This window comes from Euwallacea fornicatus, chromosome 16 (genome assembly GCF_040115645.1).
Source record: "Euwallacea fornicatus isolate EFF26 chromosome 16, ASM4011564v1, whole genome shotgun sequence".
In the NCBI taxonomy this organism is placed as follows: domain Eukaryota; kingdom Metazoa; phylum Arthropoda; class Insecta; order Coleoptera; family Curculionidae; genus Euwallacea; species Euwallacea fornicatus.
The window spans coordinates 3,290,616-3,311,747 of NC_089556.1; the positions used below are offsets into that span (position 1 = coordinate 3,290,616).

General features: G+C 37.8%; 2 protein-coding genes and 1 long non-coding RNA gene across 6 annotated transcripts; 2 read left to right on the plus strand and 1 right to left on the minus strand.

Moving 5' to 3' along the window:
* Nucleotides 1-7,034: 7,034 nt before the first annotated feature.
* Nucleotides 7,035-8,247, plus strand: gfzf (GST-containing FLYWCH zinc-finger protein). The gene is made up of 5 exons (XM_066290861.1): nucleotides 7,035-7,303; nucleotides 7,357-7,415; nucleotides 7,467-7,608; nucleotides 7,670-7,787; nucleotides 7,840-8,247. Exons 1-5 carry the CDS (start codon nucleotides 7,163-7,165, stop codon nucleotides 8,073-8,075), a joined length of 696 nt encoding a protein of 231 aa, XP_066146958.1. The 5' UTR covers nucleotides 7,035-7,162; the 3' UTR covers nucleotides 8,076-8,247.
* On the minus strand, nucleotides 8,091-20,640 carry Tusp (WD40 superfamily protein Tusp). Of its 3 annotated transcripts, none has more exons than XM_066290860.1 (20): nucleotides 20,383-20,640; nucleotides 20,154-20,323; nucleotides 17,339-17,503; nucleotides 17,103-17,285; nucleotides 16,780-17,047; nucleotides 16,344-16,603; nucleotides 16,037-16,261; nucleotides 15,594-15,822; nucleotides 15,308-15,543; nucleotides 15,111-15,255; nucleotides 14,937-15,054; nucleotides 14,429-14,664; nucleotides 14,200-14,372; nucleotides 13,943-14,144; nucleotides 13,401-13,539; nucleotides 12,943-13,346; nucleotides 12,703-12,894; nucleotides 12,373-12,557; nucleotides 12,115-12,303; nucleotides 8,091-11,577 (listed from the first exon to the last, which is right to left on the minus strand). In XM_066290860.1, the coding sequence occupies exons 2-20, from the start codon at nucleotides 20,247-20,249 to the stop codon at nucleotides 11,461-11,463; spliced, it is 3,762 nt and encodes a 1,253-aa protein (XP_066146957.1). In that variant the 5' UTR covers nucleotides 20,250-20,323; nucleotides 20,383-20,640; the 3' UTR covers nucleotides 8,091-11,460. The 3 variants fall into 3 exon arrangements, with proteins under 3 accessions (XP_066146957.1, XP_066146956.1, XP_066146955.1); XM_066290859.1 differs by having other exon boundaries at nucleotides 12,115-12,309; nucleotides 15,111-15,252; nucleotides 20,383-20,639; XM_066290858.1 differs by having other exon boundaries at nucleotides 12,115-12,309; nucleotides 20,383-20,639.
* Nucleotides 9,629-17,245, plus strand: LOC136343880 (uncharacterized). Of its 2 annotated transcripts, XR_010732869.1 has the most exons (5): nucleotides 9,629-9,747; nucleotides 15,658-16,343; nucleotides 16,430-16,738; nucleotides 16,830-17,058; nucleotides 17,110-17,245. It is a non-coding gene; the product is annotated as an uncharacterized lncRNA (long non-coding RNA). The 2 variants fall into 2 exon arrangements; XR_010732868.1 differs by having other exon boundaries at nucleotides 15,658-16,738.
* Nucleotides 20,641-21,132: the final 492 nt, after the last annotated feature.

Sequence of the window (21,132 nt, forward strand, 5' to 3'; positions counted from 1 at the left end):
TTATTTACATATTTATTTACATATTTATTTACATATTTATTTCTTTATTTATTTATTTTTTGTACTGTGACTTTTGTAATAAAAATTAAAACCAATATACGTGGCGTCTTTGACTAAAATCATCAGTCTTCAGGAAGCGCACAGTACCGCGCAGTTCGTTGCTGCCCTCGGGGGACATTTACCCCTAAATCGGCTCCTGACTGCAAGGTAAGGTATCTGTACCATCGAAAACACGGATTTCACGCTAGTAGAAACCAGGCGTACAGACCACGCTCCTCTGCGTGATCTGTACCACCCTACAGGCCAAATGGAAGAGGGAAAATTGTTGGATCTTGAATGTCCGCGATACGCCAATGATTTTTCGAGTACGCTTTTTGGGTGCCGTAAGCCTTCTCTATCATATGAGAATTTCGCATGTAAACGCAATGGAATCAGAGCCGCGCTCTGAAGCCAAAGGAGTAATTTTGAAAAATCGCCGGACCGCATAGCAGATGCATGTCATACGTCAATGACTTGTACGTGCATTAATAATTGCATAGGCGTACAGAATGCAATTTTCAACCAAGCAACAAAAACAAAATCGAGGTGTTCGTGGTCAGGGTCGTTCGCTTAAGAAGTTAAATTGTCAAGGCGTGTTATTCAAAATTGCGAAAATCTGTAGAAGCTCTGCGGAACGAAATGCGCCACTGGGTTTTGACAAAAAAGTGACGAAAGATTTTAGAGGTTTTGTGAACATGTAAAAAATTGTCGATACGTGATTCAATACCTTCATTTGAAAGAGCTTAGTCCATCCAACATGAAAGCGGAGTTAGAATCTATTCTGGGGGAATCTGGTCCTTCGTTAACAACTGTAAAATATTGGGTTCAAACACGCTCGTACGAGCTGCCAATATGAATCCCGCTGTGGTCAACCCGATGACACTACAGATCTGACTTCTCTAGATATTGCGCCGAAAATTCACAAAACTACTACAAAATGGGCATACCTCAAGGTACCGTACAGGGTATCCACATATCCAAAGTACCACCCCTCCCACCCTTTTACTTTTTAATACATTGAAATATAAAAATTTTTTTTAACAAAAAGTGCTTGAAAATTCATGTAGTTTTTCAAGATATTCAACAGTTTTATACAGGATGTTTAATAATCGTGTGCTAACCCAATAGTGCGTTTTTTGAACGATTAAACATTACTTTATTTTACATATTTAAATTCTGCATTTTATTACGAATTCAACGATATACTTACAGGGTGTCCCAGTCCTAAAGGTAGTAAATTCTACCACATATTCTACGTTGATAAATAAGTGTAATTTGTTACATAAATTATATACCAAAAATGCTTCGTTACGAAAGTACAGGGTGTTAAAGTTTTATTAAAAAATCACAAATTCTTGAATATTTCCGAAACCGCTTGAGATATTTTAAGGAAATTTTGTAGAGTTTGACAGTTAAGTTATGTCACACCTCGAATTTTATAATTTTTGAAATTTTACAAAAATTTACTCCCGTGCAACATAGTTCAGGGCTGGTGTCCTACAAATATACAAATATTCGAAAACAGGATGACTGATGTGGTCAGTAGTAGCCATTCGTTTTATCATTGTTATGGATTGTCTCAAAATTTAATTTAATAATTTACTGCGTTTATGATCAATATTTTCTATAATAAATTATATATAGCTGAAGAAGAAAAATAACGAATTTTGTCAATTTCCTTAAAATATGAAAAAAAATGCTTCAAAATGTATTTTTTATTTTTCTTATTTTCTAAACGTAAAAAAACATTTACTTTTTAGTCCAACGAGAGTATGCTCTTGTGCATTCTAATAGGAATACACCAAGCAAGAAGACATTTAGAAGTATTGATAATAAAATGCAAGAAACCAAATTTTTAAAAAACCAAAAAAATTGTGCCAATTAATGTGAGAAGAAGGGGTCAGAGAACTCTAAACTATTATAGGCAAAATCCTAGTGCCTCTTTACACATTGAAAGTTTGCAAGTGAATCTATCTAGAGGACTACTACATAAGGTTTTAAAAAAGAACCAAATGAAAACTTAGAAGTTTACAGCTGTGTAAAAATTTACAGATAAGAAAAGACTAAATTTTTCTAACTATATATTAAATCGCTTAAGGGATAATCCAAACTTCTTTTAAAAATATTTATGGACAAATGAGAAAACATTTTCGACTGCTGGAGTGTTTAAGAGACAAAATTTGCGCACTTGGTCCAGCCGCAATTCAAATTTTCACGGGTGGTGTGGTATTTTAAACAATAAAATTCTTAGACCAATTATTTTCGATGGCACTTTGAAAAATTAATGGTATTATGGGTTTTTAAATAAAGACATTTTTGATTTCATTGAAAATTTACCCCTTGATGAACGTTATGAAATTGTTAGGCAACAAAATGGCGGGCCCCAACACAGCACATTTCTCCTGTACGATTTCCTAAATCGGGAATATCAATCCATGGATAGGAAGAAACGGAATAATTCCATGGCCACCAAATAGTCCCGACCTCACCCCGTTGGACGCCTTTTTCTGGGGTTTTCTCAAAAACGAGATATATGGTAGTGAATTGAATGATACATTAGATGTGATGAAAAGAAGAGTGCCAAACAAAAATAAATCACATCAATCGAAGTGATTATGAGTTAAACATGGTAGATGAATTTTGAAAAATACTTGTAAAATAATAACAAAAACAAAGGAATAAGTTTATGCCGCTTTATCGTCACTCTAACTAATTTAATTTAATTTTAATTTTAATTAGTGGTATTAATTATACTCTGTTTGGGCCGAAAAGTAAATCTGTTGGGTTTAGAAAATAAGACAAATAAAAAATACCTGTTCAAGCATTTTTCTCATGTTTTAAACCAATTAATAAAATTTGGCATCTTTCTTCTTCCGTATATAAAATTTTTCATAGAAAATATTGATTATAAACACAGGAAACTATTGAATTTAATATTGGGACAATCCATAACAATGACAAAACGAATGGCTACTACTGACCACACGAGACATATTGTCTTCAAAGCTAAACAAGATATATTTATAAGACACCGCCATCCAACTATATTGTACGGGAGGAAATTTTTGAAAAATTATAGGAATTGAGGTGTGCCATATACACGTCGTTGAATTCGTAATAAAACGCAGAATTTATATATTTAAAATAAAGTAACGCTTAATTGTTCAAAAAATGCAATATTGGGTTGGCACATGTTTATTAAACACCTTGTGTAAAACTAGTGATGATCTTGAAACACTACATGAGCTTTCAAGTATTTTTTGTTAGATTTTTTTTTCTATTTGAATGTACTAAAAAGTTAGAGGGAAGTGGAACTTTTCCTGTGGACCCCCTGTACATCACATTTTGACCGAACAATTAGATATGAGAAAGCTGTGCGCAAGATGGATGCCGCGATTATTCGCAATTGAACCAAAACAGCGTCGCGATGATGCCTCAAGGGAGTGTTTGCCAAAGTTTCGCAGCAATAAGGCCGAGTTCTTGTGTGGATTCATAACCATGGATGAAACATGGATCCATTATTTCACCCCGGAGGCGAAAGAGTAGTCAAAACAATGCGCTCAAAGGGGAGAATCCGCTTTAAAGAAGACGAAAATCGTTCCATCTGCAGGAAAAGTGATGGGGCCAGTTTTTTTTGGAATGCACGTGGGACGGTTTCCATTGGCTGTCGTCCTAAAGTAAAAAAGCGATAAACGAAGAATATTATTCAAATTTATTGCAGCGTTTGAGCGAAGGAATTACGAAAAAGCGAACGCATTTGGCGAAAAAGAAAGTCGTTTCATCAAGACGACGCACCAGTCCACACTTCCGTCATCGCGATGACCAAAATCAATCAACTCGGTCTTCAACTTTTTCTTCGCCCACCGTATTCGCCAGATTTAGTCCCCTCAAACCTGATAATATAATCACATTCTATTTCTGTGCTTAAAAAAATAGCTCGGTGGAAAGAGATTTGCCCATAATGAAGAGGTGGAATCCGAGGTTCATGCCTGTTTTCAAAAAATTCGAAGCTTCTTACTATAGAAGTGTGTCAATTTTAATTGAGACTATGCTGAGAAATAATATAATATACTTCATTTTCTTTTTAAGAATAAAATGGGACACTTGTGGGCCTGTCCTCGTATTTTGTATCAACAGAAACTATTCTTTAGTAACGCGCCCCACAACCAATTGTATCGAAAACGTGACACAGCGTTATGTTCTTCCCCATATTCCTTCATCTCGTCAGATTTCAAACTTGCACTTTTGCAGTTTTTGATTCTCGGAGGGAGCCAGAAAACAATTAATATAATTGGCAAAATTAAAGAAATTACATACGCAATAAATAGAACGAAAACACGCTTTCTTTTCAATACAAAGGTTTCCATGCAACGTATCGGTGACATAATTTGAAAATTGCCCAATTTAGGGGCATTAACTCTTCACAAAAATTGCACTTTTCAAATCTTGCAGATATACTTGAAGAAAATTAGAACGTTCAGGAAATATCGCGCAATTGTCACTTTCCTGAGGACATTTATTGTTAAAGCATATCGCTCATTATTCGATAATTCTTCATTGCCATTTCGCCGATTTGACCAATTTCAGCTCATCTGAGCAACGATCCGGCTACTCCTGCCGTCCCTAAACACCCCATTAAGGCCAAAATGTTATTCGCGTAGGTTACTCAAGTGTCGATAAATAAAGCTCCCAAACTAAGTGCCTAAAATGAGCAGATCCTCATATTTAAGAGATTTTCACAAGTCACTCATTGGTCGCTACTGCAGAATGAAATCAACGGTCCATTTGCCCTAATTGTAAGGAATAGTAAAAATAATTTTCATTTACGGATAATTTTAGATATTCAGAAGACGAGATCGATTTGTTATTATGCCTTAGAATAACACGTTTCGGTATATTTTATTGTTCGATTGAGGTTTTCGATGACAACCCTTCCGCAGGACTTTGATGGTACATCGCCTTCCGTGTATGATATTAATAATTCAATTAATCTATAATTCTGTTAATAAATCTACTTTCGACTGACGCTAACTCAACCGAAATAAACACTTTTGTTTTTCTTCAAAAGTCGGTCTGGATAAATTTATTTGTTCCGGTTAACAATGCGTTTCCTCTCCAGTTTACATTTATCCAGACTGAAATTCCAGAGCTCTCTGGTGAGCATCAGTGAAACAAATATTTACTACATTAGCGTTACATAAATTGGGCGAAATTCTACACATTTTTATGTAAAAGTAATGGCATTTACCTTAAAAATACCTACTAAATATTGTGGCTATGGTGGTACCCTAAGTTCGAGTGAGAGTCGGAGGAGAACCTCTCGGTACTTAGAGAACTTTTAAATCATGGGAAAACGCCCCAGAGAATGAGGCGCATAGTGGCTTGACTGCTACATAACTTAAGATATTCGAAGCTGTTGGGCAAATTTCATCGAAAATTCCATTGGCTGGAAATTTACGATCGTGAAATCCAGGAAAAATACCTTGGAAAAACAAGTTTGCAAGGGAAAAATCAAAGCACCAAATAATACGTGCCTGCTCGGGATCAGTTAAGCTTTCAATGAGTTACATCAGCTGTAAACTATGGTTGCGAATCACTTTCCAGCCCTTTTACAAGGCCTCTGAGATTACATAGGGAAATTGGAAGTTTCAAATTTTCAATAGGGTTAACTTTTAGATATCTTTCCCGTGCACAACTCAGTGATGTATCACGAATATATACTACTCTCGATGATTACAGATGGAATGGGAGATATCCAATAGTCTCTTTGACTATAAAGGCTGCACATACCCCGACCTTCGTCCAAAGACAAATCGAAGTCTAGAAAAGAAAACATCCAATATTTTCGCTCTTGAACCCCCTTCACTGCGCCACTGAAAGTGCATAGGAAAATTGAAATCAGCCGAAATCTTTAAATATCGATCTCCTGCATGACACCGTGACGTACCTTGACACTGCTGGCAACGGCAGAATATTTAATAGTTGGAAAAAAGTACGTGATTGCAAAAGCACCTGCGACCCCTTGCCTACACCTCTGAACCTTCGTACGGAAATTGGAAATGTACAACTCTTAGCAATAGTCCTCTGTACGTCTCTGAATTCTCACGGGTAAACTCGAAATTCAGGATGTTTAATTAGAACCCTTGGTTATCAATCTGGTGTAAGCACAGTGACGTAGGCTGAATTTTTTAGCGGTGGCGGAAAAAAAGCGTCGGATTATTATGTATAGTGTTGTTTTGAGAGTCCGCTTCGCGGAGCGTCCAAGTTTTCATTTAATATGTTTCACAGGAATCTCTGGACTTAGATCTCGTTAAATGCAGTGGCGTGCCTTAAATTTTCTAGCGATGACAGAATGTTCGAAAATCAAGAGAGAAATCATCTGGTTCTTCTCGTATGTAATGCAAGTCGACGATTTTCACAGGTAAAATAGAAGTTCGAGGCCTTCAATAGAAGCCTTTAGACATTCTCCTTCCAGCGATGACAGGATATCCAAAAATCGGCAAAAACATCTGATAATTTTCGATATTCACGATACGCGTCTGAGTTGTGATAGCTAAAGTGGGCGTTTAAGATCTTTAATATTAACGTTTACACATCAATCTCGTGTATAGCTAACACGTGGTGCATCTTGGACTTTCTAATTACGACAAAATATGCATTATTCAGGAAAATCATTCTTGAATTTTCTAACAGTGATAGAATGGCGAAAGTACTACAGAAGATTTTTTCCTGAAACAAAAATTATGTATTGATAAAAAAAACGTTGAATGCAAATATACAAGACTACAATGTACAATCTAGAATAGTACGAGAACCAATGAAGATGAATGAAACTCAACGACCTGAATATAAATGCCAGAACCCTACGTTCTTAATTATAAATTTAGTTCACACAAGAACACATTCGTCCTGCAATGGTTCAAAGCAAACTAAATATTAACGTTAACAATAATTCTTAAATAAATGAAAGTATTCGCAGGAATGTGGTACCGCTGCTGGGCAAGCAAGGTCTCTTTCGAATATAATGTTCGGTTCAGTCTGTAATTAAACTAATTAAGAGACGAGAACAGTCGTGTTTTGTGCCTGTTTGGTCATTTGTGTTTACAGTTTTGCAAAAAACAGTATGCCGATTACTTTGTATTCCGTGTCGGACGGCCCACCTTCTTTGGCAGTGCAGCAATGCCTCAAATACCTTGAAATCGATTACCAACTAGTAAACGTAAATTTTGGTATTGGAGAACACATGACTAAGGAGTTTGAAAAGGTAAGACCATCGTCTCTTTGGTTCTTTTATAAATGTCGTAATTTCATGCGTAGAAGAATCCCCAAAAAGAAATACCTGTGCTCGATGATGATGGTTTTCTTCTTGGAGAGAGGTAATTAGAATATACCCTTAAACTGAAAAACTGACTTAAAACTTGCTTCAGCAACGCAATTCTCCAATATCTCGCAGACAAGTACCCCAAAAATCAAACTCTTTACCCCAAAGAAGTCAAAGAAAGGGCTCTGGTTAATCACAGACTCTGCTTTAACCTCTCTACTTACTACAGATACATTTCTGAACACGTTGTAAGTGAAGATTAATCAGCATCTTTCTGATGAAGAATAATCTTTCGCTTTTGGTGGTTAGATGGCCCCAATATTCTTCGATTACAAGAGAACGCCGCTCAGCTTGAAAAAGACTTACATCGCCCTGGAAAACTTCAATACTTACCTCGAGAACACCGGGACCAAATACGCAGCATCAGGTTTGTGTTTAGAATTTCGGTAAGTTTTTAAATAATTTTCTTCAATTTGCAGACAAAATCACAATAGCAGACTTCCAACTGGTAACAGCCACCATGTGCTTGGAGGCCATAAACTTCGACATTTCCCCATACCACTTGGTCAAGCAGTGGTATTCCACCTATAAGACGGAATACCCAGAGTTGTGGAGTTTAGTTGACGCTGGTATGAAGGAAATTAGTGCCTTTGAAAAAAATCCACCCGATTTGAGTCACATGATCCATCCGATACATCCGGTGAGGAGGAATTAGGAATAAGTGAGCAGATAAGCAAAAATTACGTTTTATTAACATTGAGGATTGTTTCAAATTAACTTGAATGAAACAATTTTATCATTATAGTTAACCACCGTATATAAATTAATGTTTTACGAACCAGTAACAAATTTACATTACGATAATAAATTATAACATTTAATCCACAGACGATTTAGATACTATCAGCCCTTTTTAATCGATCTTAAATATTTCTGAAAATAGAGTTACCTACACAACGTTCATTTTTAGCCTAAAGGTGCAACATTAAGTGGCATTCTCACGCTGGGCAACAAGTTTTAGGTTTGTTTTGGTTTGTAGCACATTTTTATCTTTTTTTACTCAAAATCGTTTGATTAATTTAATGAATCAATTTGGAGTTTGATTCATATTATCTAATAAATAAGTTTCGGTTTTTTATTTCCGAAAGTCTCATTATATGTTTTTTATATTAAAAAAACGAAAAGAAGATTAATATAGATAAGAATAATAAGATTGTATAAGAAGAATAAGATTAAAATAGAAAGAATAATAGATCGAAATACTCGATCAAGGCAAGTGTGGATCAGACACGCTAAAGATAGATAAATACATCTTAGACTTCAGTCCGTGTGGGGAATTTCATTCTGCTTAAAAAAAACAATTTAAATGTTTTTAACTATCCATATGACTTTTTATGGGTTAACACAATAGCAATAAACTCCATTGTTTTTTCCACACATAAAATGCCATATATGGATTACTTAGTGATTTAAAAGTTTTTTCCGACCGAGAACCCAATGTTCCACAGCTGTTTCCCTTTTTACATCGAACCTGACCAAAACCTAAAGGGCCTTAACTTCAAAAATTTCTTTATATTCCTCGGCTTTAATGGGAACAGCTTAGTTCTTACACCAATTTGTGCACTACATTTTATTGGATTTTGCATAAAAGAAAAGAACAAATGGTCCTTGTTGGAACCATACGCTTCATTACGGGCGCTATTAAACAATGGCTCTCCACGGCAGTGCTACCACCCAAATTTTCCGCCGAAAAAAAGCTTTAAAAATTTTTATAGTGTATAGTACTTTTGGTTTATTCTATAGACATATACGCTAATAATGCCAAAATAAATGGGAAAAGTGAATAGCTCCACATCCGGAATCCAGACACCTTCGGAACCCCATGTAAAGCAGGAAAGGCACGTAGCCTATGTAGAAGATCTTGCTGACTGAATCCAGAGCAAATTGCAACATCTCTTTGAGTTCTTTGGAAAGCTGCATTACTTGATCAGTCTTGATTATCCCGCTTGATGTTAACTTTTCTGACTTTTGAGATGGATATTTAAATAACAGTTGAGTTATCATGGTTACTTAAGTGGCCTTCTTGACACAATGGCGACGATACATTTATTTTCTTTCAGGCTGACAGCTATAAGTCAGAATTGCGCCATAGGTTTGCCTCTCTGTCTAACATACATTTACTGGACGAGAGGGAACAATAATGTTATAAACGTATGTTACAGATCGGTAAAATACCTGTAGCTTGTCAATGTCAAAAATCTTTTTTATGGCATCCATTCCTTGTTATTTTTTAAAAATCATATTTGAAGTGGAAACTATGTTGCTGAAAACATGTAAAGTAGGAAGATCCAGATCGACCTCCTGTACCTGTAGCTGCAGTACATGAAGTAAGTGCTAATCCCCCTATTATCTCACGTTTTAAATGTTTCTGTTTTAAATTACCACACTTTATTCTTGTAACGAAACCACGGGGATAGGGCTTTTCAGACCATCCAGGCTTTACAGGTGCATTAGAGTTCGTCAAACTATGATAGACGACGTTGAAATTGAACCTTTTTAGGTTTCAGGAATAGCTTGCAGATTCACTTGTTCAGAACCTTTCGAAGCAATATAAAAACCGTACAAAAATATCGTTTGGGAATTTACACTCACACCATATAGCAATTTTCGCCTAGATACAACGACGCATTCAATAAAAGACTCGAAATTAATAAAAATGCAAGTCCGCATGACTTCAATGCGGAGCTTGCTACCTCTAGTGCAGAGAGATGACCCTAAAGCCCTTGTTGCCCAGTATTATTATTATAAATATTACGATACCGGGTAATCATTAATAATACAATCTCGCGGTAAACATAAGCCCTAACTTAAGGGACCAGATAAGTCATTCGCCATTTATCCTCAACCATTTGATAAATAGATAACGACCGATGAATTTTTCCGGGACATGTCTTTATTATGTCAACGCATCCGTGAGATTTTTTATGATCGCCCTGTATTTAATAGTTGACTTATAAACCTGCTTTAAAGCGGCAATTCCCGGGATATTTCCATTAAAAAAACAATGAAGACGGAACTATAATGCAACTAAAATTCAACAAATAAATCTCTGATGCGTACAAACTTCTTCAATATCGAGGTCTATTTAAAAACTGCTTCTAGTCCTACGTATCAACAATTGTTAGTGATCAAGAAATAAACGGAATTCGCTTTAATTGCTACGTATAAAATTCGAAAATTCACTTAAAAATATTTCAATAATCATTGTTTTACTTAGATTCTATTGCACAAATTGCCCAGCTTCCTTAAATTAACTAAAACACCGCAGAAATCAAACAATGCAATCATGCAATCCATTTTTTGGCAAGTGTGGCGATATAATAAATCGATTTGAGAATATAGGTAATTTCAACTTCTGAGTTGTTTAAGGCCGGATTTGATAGAAGTTTTTAACGATGGACAAAAGCTTTTAAGCCATCAGATTCGTAATTTACTGATACCTTTAAAATCTGCCGATAAAAGCTGAAAACTCTCTATTTGAAAAGTCGAGTCTTCTATTTCGATCCAAAAGTTTCTTGCATCGTAGCCAATGCAAGAAACTCTAGGGCCGAGTCCTTCCTTTGCAATAAGTATCAAGAAGTCCTGGCAAGTTTACCAGGAGAATAAATCCCATAGAAGCTTCATGGAAATTATCGCCAGCATTATTATTGATCTTAAAGGCATATAAATCAAAGTCTAGCTGAGCTTATCAGGCACCCATACCATTAAATAAAGATTGAGCATTGGGCGAATCCTCGATATCTATGAAAACTATCTGCTGGAGCAATACTCTCTTTTCCTGATCCTATGAGAAAGACAAAGTTGAGAATCATCAAAATAACTTTAGGTTTGAATCGGGTTAAAGTCCAAATTATTCTCTAGTGCTAAGTTTATCGGGAAGCGAAGGTATACTCCGATAAAGTTAGGACAACTTCTACAAATTGACCCTAAGTTAGAGATGGCAACCGACTTCTGGCCATCTGACAATAGGGACAAAAGTGACTAGAATCGCCTACCCGACAACCACAGCTTGTGTTGGGACGATGAAACCTCACAGGTAACTATTTCAGTCGCTGAGTAACGTTGGCTAAAGCGACTGCAAAGGCCTGCAATGCTGAGAAGGGATATTGGAAGTCCAAGGTATAGGCATTGCCGTCTATTCTTCCAAACTGCATCACCTAGAAATTATAAGAAAATTTTATATTTCCGCACAGAATCGCAAGAAGAAATATTTACGATCATTTAGCTAGAAATTCTCAATATTAGTAACTCTCAGTGCTAGTGCGAAATCCCCAAGGAATGGATGTTCAATGCCTATCTCTTGCAGTTTTTAAGATTTAAAGCGTCAAAGGCGATTTCTTACAAGAAAATTTAAATTTTCCTTCGTCCAAGAAAAAATGAATTTTTAAACTGGATAGTCGATATACTTTTTAATATTTTAGAACTTAATTTTTAAAGGAATTTGTAACATATATCACACAATATCTATTTCTATCAATTTTGAAGTTTCAAAGCCTGAAAGAAAAACTCTTAACAGAACCTAGACAAAACTACTGCAAGATTTTGAAACGTAATTCAGAAAATATCGGCTGTATTTCGAAGATCTACAACATCTTTTGGACATTACAATATTTCGATTCCAACAGACCCGACCTCAAGGAGTTCACTTTTGCACTAAAAGTCCCGTAACTATTTTCTTAATTTCCCCAACTCACTTGCTTTCCTCTGAATTCAATCTGGAAGTTTTTGGCTGATTCCTGAGTGACTCTACCCCCAAAATCCAGCTGATATACCTGACTATTCTCATTCCACATGGGAGCTTTATTGTGCATTACAAACTCCCTCCTTTGCGCAATGTTCTGATTATTGCAGCAGCTGCCTCCGTTCGGTTCAATCTTGCCCCTCTTTAACTGAAAAAGTTGAATTGAATCGTCCTTTTTCGAAGATATGTTCAAACCTCCTAGTCTTCCTACCTTCTGCCTTAGTTGGGACTTCTGGAACGTCTCCAAGTCTTTATAGTTGGTACCGTTGAAAATCTCGTCTCCTGAGACGTTTACTTCGTCATCGGAACTCTCCTGACAGTTCTTATATTTTCTTCGAAGAAATGGAGAATTCATAATTCTGCGACGAATTGGCGATGCTGATTGGGGTCTAAGACCTATGGAACACAGAAATAATGAACTCTTGTCCAAATTCCAATAGAAGTGGAGGCCTATTATTAGTTTCCTCAAAATTATTGAGCGTGTAAGTGGACAACCGTGTATATACTACTTAGAATTGTTATGATTCTTAGTAATGGTGACCTTTTTTGGCTGGAGCTGGTGATGAGGGTGAACTTCTCGGAAGTTTTGGAGACCCAGGAGGCGTGCATCTGCTGCTCGAATCGTCTTCCCTTAACCTATTGATAAGTTTCTCTAAATTTACTAAGGCTTGAGTGTGAATAGGAACCCCGTTTGATTCAGAACTACTGTCGTTATCATCAGCCTTCAGTTTCCCTAAAACAAACAATTTAAAAAATTTTAAAACCAATTATTGATTGCAACCTCTTTTTGTCGAGTTTTGCTTTTTCCTCCTCCTCATTAAAGGGGAGGAAAAAAACTCCCTAGCGGTCATCCTATTGCTGTTGGGGCTCTTAGTCCTCCTACTGACACTAGGGCTATTAATTTGGCTACTACTGTTATTGTTTGCTACATTAAGATCCTCCTCCACTTGAGGCGGCTTCTCTCCAACGCAAACCTTCTCCATATCATTGGGCTCGATTTGTTCGGGAATCTTTTTCTCTTTCGAAACGAAATTAGGACTGTTACTGGAACCATGAAAAATATCACTGGAATCTAGACTTTTTGACTTCCCAAAGGTTTTTAACTCGCAGCTCATTTTTGGCCTCTGTCGCAAACGGCTGTGCCTTTTCCGGTTAGCCTCCTTGTGGTTATTAACCAAAATTAACCTGAGAAATAGAGTGAAAATGAAAATTTGTCATTAAAGTCTTCAATGGTCAAACCTCTTATTGGGATTGTCCCCGCGATTCACACAGGACAATCGGAAGCTTGGAGGGACCATTTGGGCGTCGACCATGTCTAAATAACCAACACTGCAACTTCTGGTCATTATTCCGGGAGAGACGAATGTCGGAGGGAACCCTGAAAGATTGACAATTCAACTAATTCAGCCGAATTTAAAAAGTTTCACATAGAAGTTTCGTAAGCGCGAACAAGCTAATTTGAATTCTACAGGGTGGCTTAAAATTGTGATACATGGGTCAAGCAAAGTTTTTCTAATAGAATGGCCCAGTTTCTAAGTGAATTCCATATCCTACATTGAATTTCTTCGAATATTTTTCAAAAATATGCTCGGTATGCAGATAAGGACCTCGCCCCCTTAGCGGAATACCCTTGTCTAGATAAGTTCATAAGTTCAAAAATTCAGTTTTCGTCAATTTGCACACGTGTTTACAGGATCAACCCGCAAACCGCGACATAACATTGAACAGCAATTAGAGTTTATTCCTTATAATTTTTTGTTCCAAAAATTGCATCTACTTACTGCATTTCTCATCCACGGCAGCCACCTTCCCCCCATCATCTTCCCGCTTCCCCACCAACTTCACATTCGCCTGACTTGAACTTGGCTCGCAAAGTACCTGGACCTGCTTTCTCAGAGCTATCGGCTTCTGATCCCCATTGTTTATATTAAAGCTCACAGAAATATCGTTTTTGTTGGTGTGCTGATCGAAATTTGGCTTAACCTAGCAGAAAATTCATCTAAAACTCATCACCGCCCCAAATTGCAAAAAAACTAACTTGTAACGTAGCAGTACTATTCGAAGAGTATGAAATAATGGTAGGAGCCGAGGGTCTATCAAAGATGATATCGCTAGGAGCCACAGCGTTTTTAGGCGATTGCAAGGCAGGAACCGACACCTCGCAGCAAATAGGGGAGATGGCATGTTTCTGATTTTGGCTGCTGGTTTTTCCTGGAACAATCACCTTTCTGTAAGCTAAAAGGTCAATGAGAGAAGACTCCTGTTACCCAATGGACCAATAAAACTCGTAGAATTTTGGCTGTTTGTTGGACGCAACAAGTTCTGAGGACGGACGTGATCACGATCTTCTATCTCCACGAATAAACATTTTTCTTCTCGGGTGGATTCAATGCTGCTGCTGTAGCTACACACTGATTCAGGTGTCAAGTATGACTTCTGCCTGGTGAGAGCACTAGTCCTTGGGGACATAGGGGCTATCGGCGGACAATTGTCCATATTTCCCCTTTAAGGAGAAACAAAGAATGTGATCTTTCCTGAGAATGAATTTAATACTGCTAGATATTGCTGGCGATCACAGTTCACGGCATTTTGGGACAATCAGGCTTTTGGGAGTTCCTAGGAATTTCTGGACTACTAGAGTAGGGTTTTGGTTTAAAAAATGAGTTGCGGGAAGTATTATTTTCCGCGGGAAATGTGCCCTTCTATATGCCCTTCTATTAAATACCTAAACTGCGCCAAAACCAACTCTGAATTCTAGAAATATCGAAAACTTACCGAGTACACTTAGTCTTATTTTCCTGCACCACCTGCTCTTCCTCGTCTTCACTAAACAGGTTGGGATTGAAAGACGGATCTGGACCAACGAGAAAATCATCCCTTAGTTCTGTTATGACTAAAACAACGTTTCTTAAGAAACGCAAAAACATGGCTAAACTTCCACTAAAATACCTAAAGTCATTTGGCGGGGCTGCAAATGCAGCAGCGAAGTTTTATACGTGACTTGGCCTAAGTTTGCTGGAACAACCGAAGCTAGACCATGGATTTTAAATTTTGTACCCCATATGTTCGATGTAACTTCAACGAGACGCACCTGCTGCATTAACTTAGTTAAAAAATATTGATTTTTATTAGAAACATTGACGAACCTCTGGTAAAGTATCTACATAGCTCAAATCATCCTTTTCCGCCTCTAAATCTGTCCTATAGTGCCATGTAGTGGTCCTCTCGCTTTTATGCTTCCTCTTCTTCTTTCGCTGCATGCGGGGAGATGCCATATAGCCCCCTTCCTCCTTTTCAGACTCAGAAGTATCGCTGAACCCTCCACTAGCAAAAGCAGTTGAAGAGCTTGAAGAGCTCTTCGAATCCGCATTAGTCTGTGAATCTTTCGCACAAATTTTCAGTGTAAAATCTAATTTAGGTACTACCGAATACCTTCGGCTTGCGGGTCGAATATCACAAATTCCGGTCTAATTTTGCTGGTTCGCTTTCCTTTCAGCAGAGGCACTAAACCACCCAGATATTCTAGATACAGGGTGTAACAGGTGCCTGATGATATGTTGCAGTCCTCGTCGTGACGAATCATGGTACAATGCAGTCTTACTGATCCAGAAGGAGGTCTGGACACAAATTCCCTAAGGGCGGTTGGCTCGGGTACACAACACTAGAATTCATGGGAAGTATTTTGATTTTTTTAAGATTTTAATATTATCTCTTAAGGAAGGTTGTTGCTTGAAATTGGTCTAAAATTGAATGAAAACGTCTATGGAACTATGGGACGCCCTGTATAAAACATACATTTTCGGTCGTTCCGCGCCTACAAACGCTGGTCATCTTTCACACTATCGGTCAATTTTACTACATCCTGTAGGACTTACCCGAATAGTTTGAGCAAAAAGGTTTCCTATAATATTCCTAAGTCTCAGAGGTAGAGGCAAGAGACTCAACATCGCCTCATTAGAGAGTAAATTATAGATGCGTAGACGACATAACAGTTGTAGGGAAGCAATTCTCTTTGCCACCCAAGCAATATGAATTTGCGTCCCTGTGGCCAGGAATAAGCGTTTATCGTTGTGCCCCCACGTCAGCGTTGATACTTTAGCCTGAAAGATCATACAAAGAAGTTTTTAATGCAGACTTCCTCACTAAAGTACCTGCTGAAGCTCATAGGAAAACTTTACTCACGTGCGTATCGGGTATTTGAGTCTGATATAGCAACACTCCTTTATCGGTATAGAATTTCAGCATATTCGTGTACTCCGTTTCTGTAGGAGATTTCAGGATGATTCCTGCTACTGCCAGAAGTTCCCTGGAGTTACTCCATTCCATGCACAAGGGCCCTTGCAGGCCCGTATTGATGTGAATCGGGGCAACGTCATCAAAGGTGGAAAGGAGACAGATGTAGCCGCTCTGCAGGGAGACCGCCAGAATGAACTTCTTCTCTCCTAAAAACGCCAAAACAACTCCTAAAACTTTCATAGGGAGAAAAAGCCACACATCAATCAAACTATCATAACATATTCCTGGTAGGCTAACACATCACAAAAGACGACTTCACAGCACATTTTCACCTGTCAGTAGTAAGTACCTTTTGAATAAAATCGCCTACTTTTTATGGTACCTGAGCTAGAGCATTCGTCTTCGCCTTCTTCCATTTTAAACTTCTCACAGCTCCATGCCATGGACGTAATACCCACGTCCTCGATGAGTTGCACCTGAGAGACCATGGCCCCTGCAACGTCCATTACAATGATCTGGCCGGAATTAGTGCCAAAGTAGACTTGTTGGTCGTCTGGAGTCCATATTCCACATGTGATGGTCGAGGCCAGATTTAGCATGGAGGACCAGTAGCGCTGGCCTGCCACTGAGCCCACCAGCACGAAACCGTCCTGGGAATGAAGTATTAAGGAACAATGCTGAAAACTATAGCGATGCATGTTTTACTTTATAGCAAATTAATGCCATGCGACCGTCATGCGACCAAGAAAAATTTGTGACCGGAGTGTTGCGGTCGTTGATTAGCTCAATGGACCATCTCCCCTCGTATTTGATCCAGACGAAGATTATTCCAGAGCTGTCGCAGGATGCCAGTTTTTGGTAGGGCTCGTTCCATTTCACCAATATGACCTGAAAAGCTACTTCAAACTCATGCCACCACCACAACGAGTCAATTTGCTCACGTTCGATCTATGCCCACGCAAGTTATAATTGGTTCTCAATGGAAAATCGACGTTCTTCTTGCAATGACTAGTGGTGAAAGTCACCCCGACGATTCCTCTTACATTTCCAGTTGCCAGCCATCCTTCTTGGTAGTAATTGTTCCTGTTTAGCTTCCATCCTTCATCCTAACGCCGCAAATGAATAAACAAACCTTGCAGGGAAGCTCATAACGTTGGAACACGGGTTTTAAATATATAGGACCTTTTGCATTCTTCATAACAAATTACGATGGAAGAGGCACGTTTCTCGAATAAAATTTCCAGGAACGGCCTTAATGTTACGAGGGAATTTCGCCTCAAGCCCCCTATTAACCCATATTATCTAGATGGGTAAACAAGGGCGTCGCCAAAGCCTAAACCTACAATAGTTTGCTGAGACTGTTAAGAATATTGTGGTTTTGAGTGATAGAACAGGCTTAGTCTATTCTCTAAAATACAAATTTGAAGATGACACAATTGTTTGTCCGAGATATAGAGATGTAAGATATAGGCACATACAGAGTGTTCCAACGAAAATTTTCCAATATGGTTATTTTGGTTAATTGCAAAAATATCGTAAAATGCCAAGTGTGGCATAATCACCTCTAAAGTTCTTGGAAATGTTCGAAGATACATGAAGCAACGTTTATTTTAACATATAAGAGAGCTTTATTACTTTTAGAATGAGAAGTCACTGGGCTCATGGTCTCATTTAAAATTCCAAAGCTGGTTGCACCCTCACAGAGAGAATGTGCCCCCAGCGAAAACAGAATCGACGTGTATTGGCGTTATATGATATTTTTGCATCTATCCAAAATAATCCTGGTGGAAAGTTTTCGCTAATGGAACACCCTGTATAGGATGCCCCCATGCGCTACGGCCCGAAATATCTTCCCTTTAGGCCTACAAGTACAATTATCATCCAAAAACTCAGTGCGAGAACTGGTACTTGAACCGTCTCATAAGTACAGCATTACAGTCGAATTAATTTCATGCTTGTATTTTAGCTTAAAATAATTTTATAGAAGTTTCAAATATGTATCCCCATTCGTACGCTCCTGGTTTCAAAGCAAAAATAGTACCGATTTTTCTTAAATTTAAACGCGAAAAGGCTTAACCCAGCAATGCCTAACTGACAAATTTTTCGAAAAATTGTCATTTCTTTTTGAAATTTCAACAGGCTTAAAACTACTTTGAGGAGGAACTAGTGGACTGCAGCTTTGTTAATTGTAAGATTAACATCATGCACCGTTGGCCTTTGGACAGAACTTGGCTCATACTTGCACAAATTTAGTGACTACAAGGGTATTAAAACTGCACGCGAACTCAATAAAATCAGTGGCGGAACCAATTTTTTCAAATCGTTAAATATAAGAATGTTAACCTTGCTGTTGCGAGAGAGTGAACTTGAACGTCTTGAAATAACGAACTTGAATCTTGGAAAATATATCCTGGTGCGCCTGTGATTTTTCCGAACCACATAAATTTTCCTGCGATTTCAAGACGGTCCACACTATTTTGTTTATTAAAAGCCAGCGACGGAACATTTCTTTTCAACAGAAATAGATGTCGCAAACTGTGCTTACAGAACTCATCTCAATTTTCGAGAAATAGCAACTAAGAAACTGACTCAATTGAACTTAATTCCATCTGAAAGAGCGAAATTTAGTCTGTTTAATCTACAAATTTGAAATTCGAGATGATCACGACTTTTACTATGAATTATTATGAATTGTTGAAATATGAGATTTCCTAATCATCCTCTCATTGAGCAATCCCTACTTTCGAAAAATTGTAATTTTTTAGCAAAAAAGCATGTCCTAGTGCCCTCAGTTTCATCTGGTAACGCAGACTTTAGGCTGTTTGATCTGTATATTTGAAATTCGCCTTCCACACATTTTTTCCTTGAAATTTTCGAATCATCACTCGAGATAGGATTAAAACGAGTTTCAAATTTAACTAAATTTTCAACCAAGATAGTGCTCCAGTTAAATTTATTCCCAGCTAATGTAGATCAGTTTTCAGTCTATTCGGTCTGTGCGTGTACTGAAACCTTAAAAATTATTACTACCGTGAATTTTTTTTAAGTTTGTCAATTTTGCCTACGTAAATACAAGTTTGAAGCCAATTTACGGGAAAAAATCAAAGTTTGGCAAGCAAGCAAGAATTGTCAATACCACAATGAGGGCGGACTCTTAATTAATTCCTCGGTCTTTATTTGTGGCAACTATCTTATTGATAAAGTTATCACTAATTTGGTGTATTCGTCCTTGGTTCTTCTCTAGTATCCTACATCGTTCTGCACTCTCATAGATGAGTTCTAATGTCCTCTCATGGCCACGCATTAACTAATCTCATAACGCAAATTGAGCAAAGTTTCCATTGCAGTGGTCTAATAGATTGGACGAGCTAAACCAATATCTAGTAATCAAGAGGAGGAAATTACAATTCCAGTTCAATAATTGGCCCTCGTCCACCTGCGATAATGAAGCAATAATTTAACTCAAAAGGGGACAGCTTTGCAGGATATTTACTTTGCAAAGGGTGATACGGGTTATTTCGTATCTAGCAGTAGGAGGTCTATTAATTGCTACTAATAGATAATTATTGATTCATTTGCTAAAGTAATTAATGATAATCCTTTAGGCAGGGACTTCTTGTCAAGGCACTGATTGCATTGTGTTCTTAACCCAGTTTTAAATCGTTCAGTATGTTGTTACCGAAAAATGGGATAATCCGGAAAATGGTGGTTACTCGAGTGCGAGCATGCTGATTTAAATTCGGAAACAGATTTTACCTCCGGTAACTCATCAGGCACTTTTCCCATCCATGTTAAGGACAAAACGGGGCAATCGCTTCGGGCACTCACGGTCCTCTCAAAATGCAAATGCATCTTTAAAGCCTGATGTCGTCCACTTCAAACCAATGCATTTGAATTGGAACTAATGAGGGATAACACCACAACATCTAAAAATCACACACCTACGTATACATACATGAACTTTTATAAATCGTACGTGTTTTACCTTTAATTTGCAAGACTGTTAAGCACGGAACGAGCCCATAGTTCTCTTACAAGTTCGTCTCCGATTTTCCCAATTAAATCAGTAGAATACAACCTGATTTATCAAATTTTCCAATATCAAGTCTTCACATACACAAGCAAGTTAGTAGACCACAGAGGCGACACTGGGCCATATTGATTATCTTCCCTTCGGTGGAAAATTCAAAGAGTTGGGATTTTCCGCGTTGGCGCAAATTCTGGGGCAACGACGCGCACTCGCGACCATTTCCCGAAGTTTCTCGCCCCTAATTGGGGACTTTTCCGGCAAAAAGAGGGGCCGTAATTTCTCGACTGCCTCGTTTGGATTTATGGAAATTCGGGAGGTCAAAAGCAAACATGAGACAGCAGAATTGAAATATTGTAGCGTTGAATATTTATGGGACACAGCGTGGGCGTGAAATCTATAAAATATTTACCAGGAAATTTTCGAGTCTGAGCTTTCAGATGTTAAAGAAAATCATATTTTGTGACGTACGCGAAATATACATATATGCACATATATACACATATATATTTTTGAAATCTACCTTAATTTCCTACCGCTATTCAACTTCCTAAAGAGAGGAAAAACCACCCCTAACAGTCACACTAGAGGCATTAGAGCTTTTATTTCTCCTACCGGCACGAGAGCTAATTTGGCTACTACTGCTATTGTTTGTTATATTAAGTTCCTCTCTCATTTCAGAAGGTTTATCTCCTTCACAAACCTTCT

What these genes read in the sequence shown, in the direction of transcription:
- gfzf (XM_066290861.1), top strand. Translation starts at nt 7,163, where the DNA reads ATGCCGATTACTTTGTATTCCGTGTCGGACGGCCCACCTTCTTTGGCA. An exon ending in TGACTAAGGAGTTTGAAAAG is followed by an intron (nt 7,304 to 7,356) that starts GTAAGACCATCG and finishes TTTCATGCGTAG; the next exon opens with AAGAATCCCCAAAAAGAAAT. An exon ending in GGTTTTCTTCTTGGAGAGAG is followed by an intron (nt 7,416 to 7,466) that starts GTAATTAGAATA and finishes AACTTGCTTCAG; the next exon opens with CAACGCAATTCTCCAATATC.
- Tusp (XM_066290858.1), bottom strand. Translation starts at nt 20,249, where the DNA reads ATGCATTTGCATTTTGAGAGGACCGTGAGTGCCCGAAGCGATTGCCCC. An exon ending in CTCAAATACCCGATACGCAC is followed by an intron (nt 16,262 to 16,343) that starts GTGAGTAAAGTT and finishes ATGATCTTTCAG; the next exon opens with GCTAAAGTATCAACGCTGAC. An exon ending in ATGTAGATACTTTACCAGAG is followed by an intron (nt 15,256 to 15,307) that starts GTTCGTCAATGT and finishes AAGTTAATGCAG; the next exon opens with CAGGTGCGTCTCGTTGAAGT.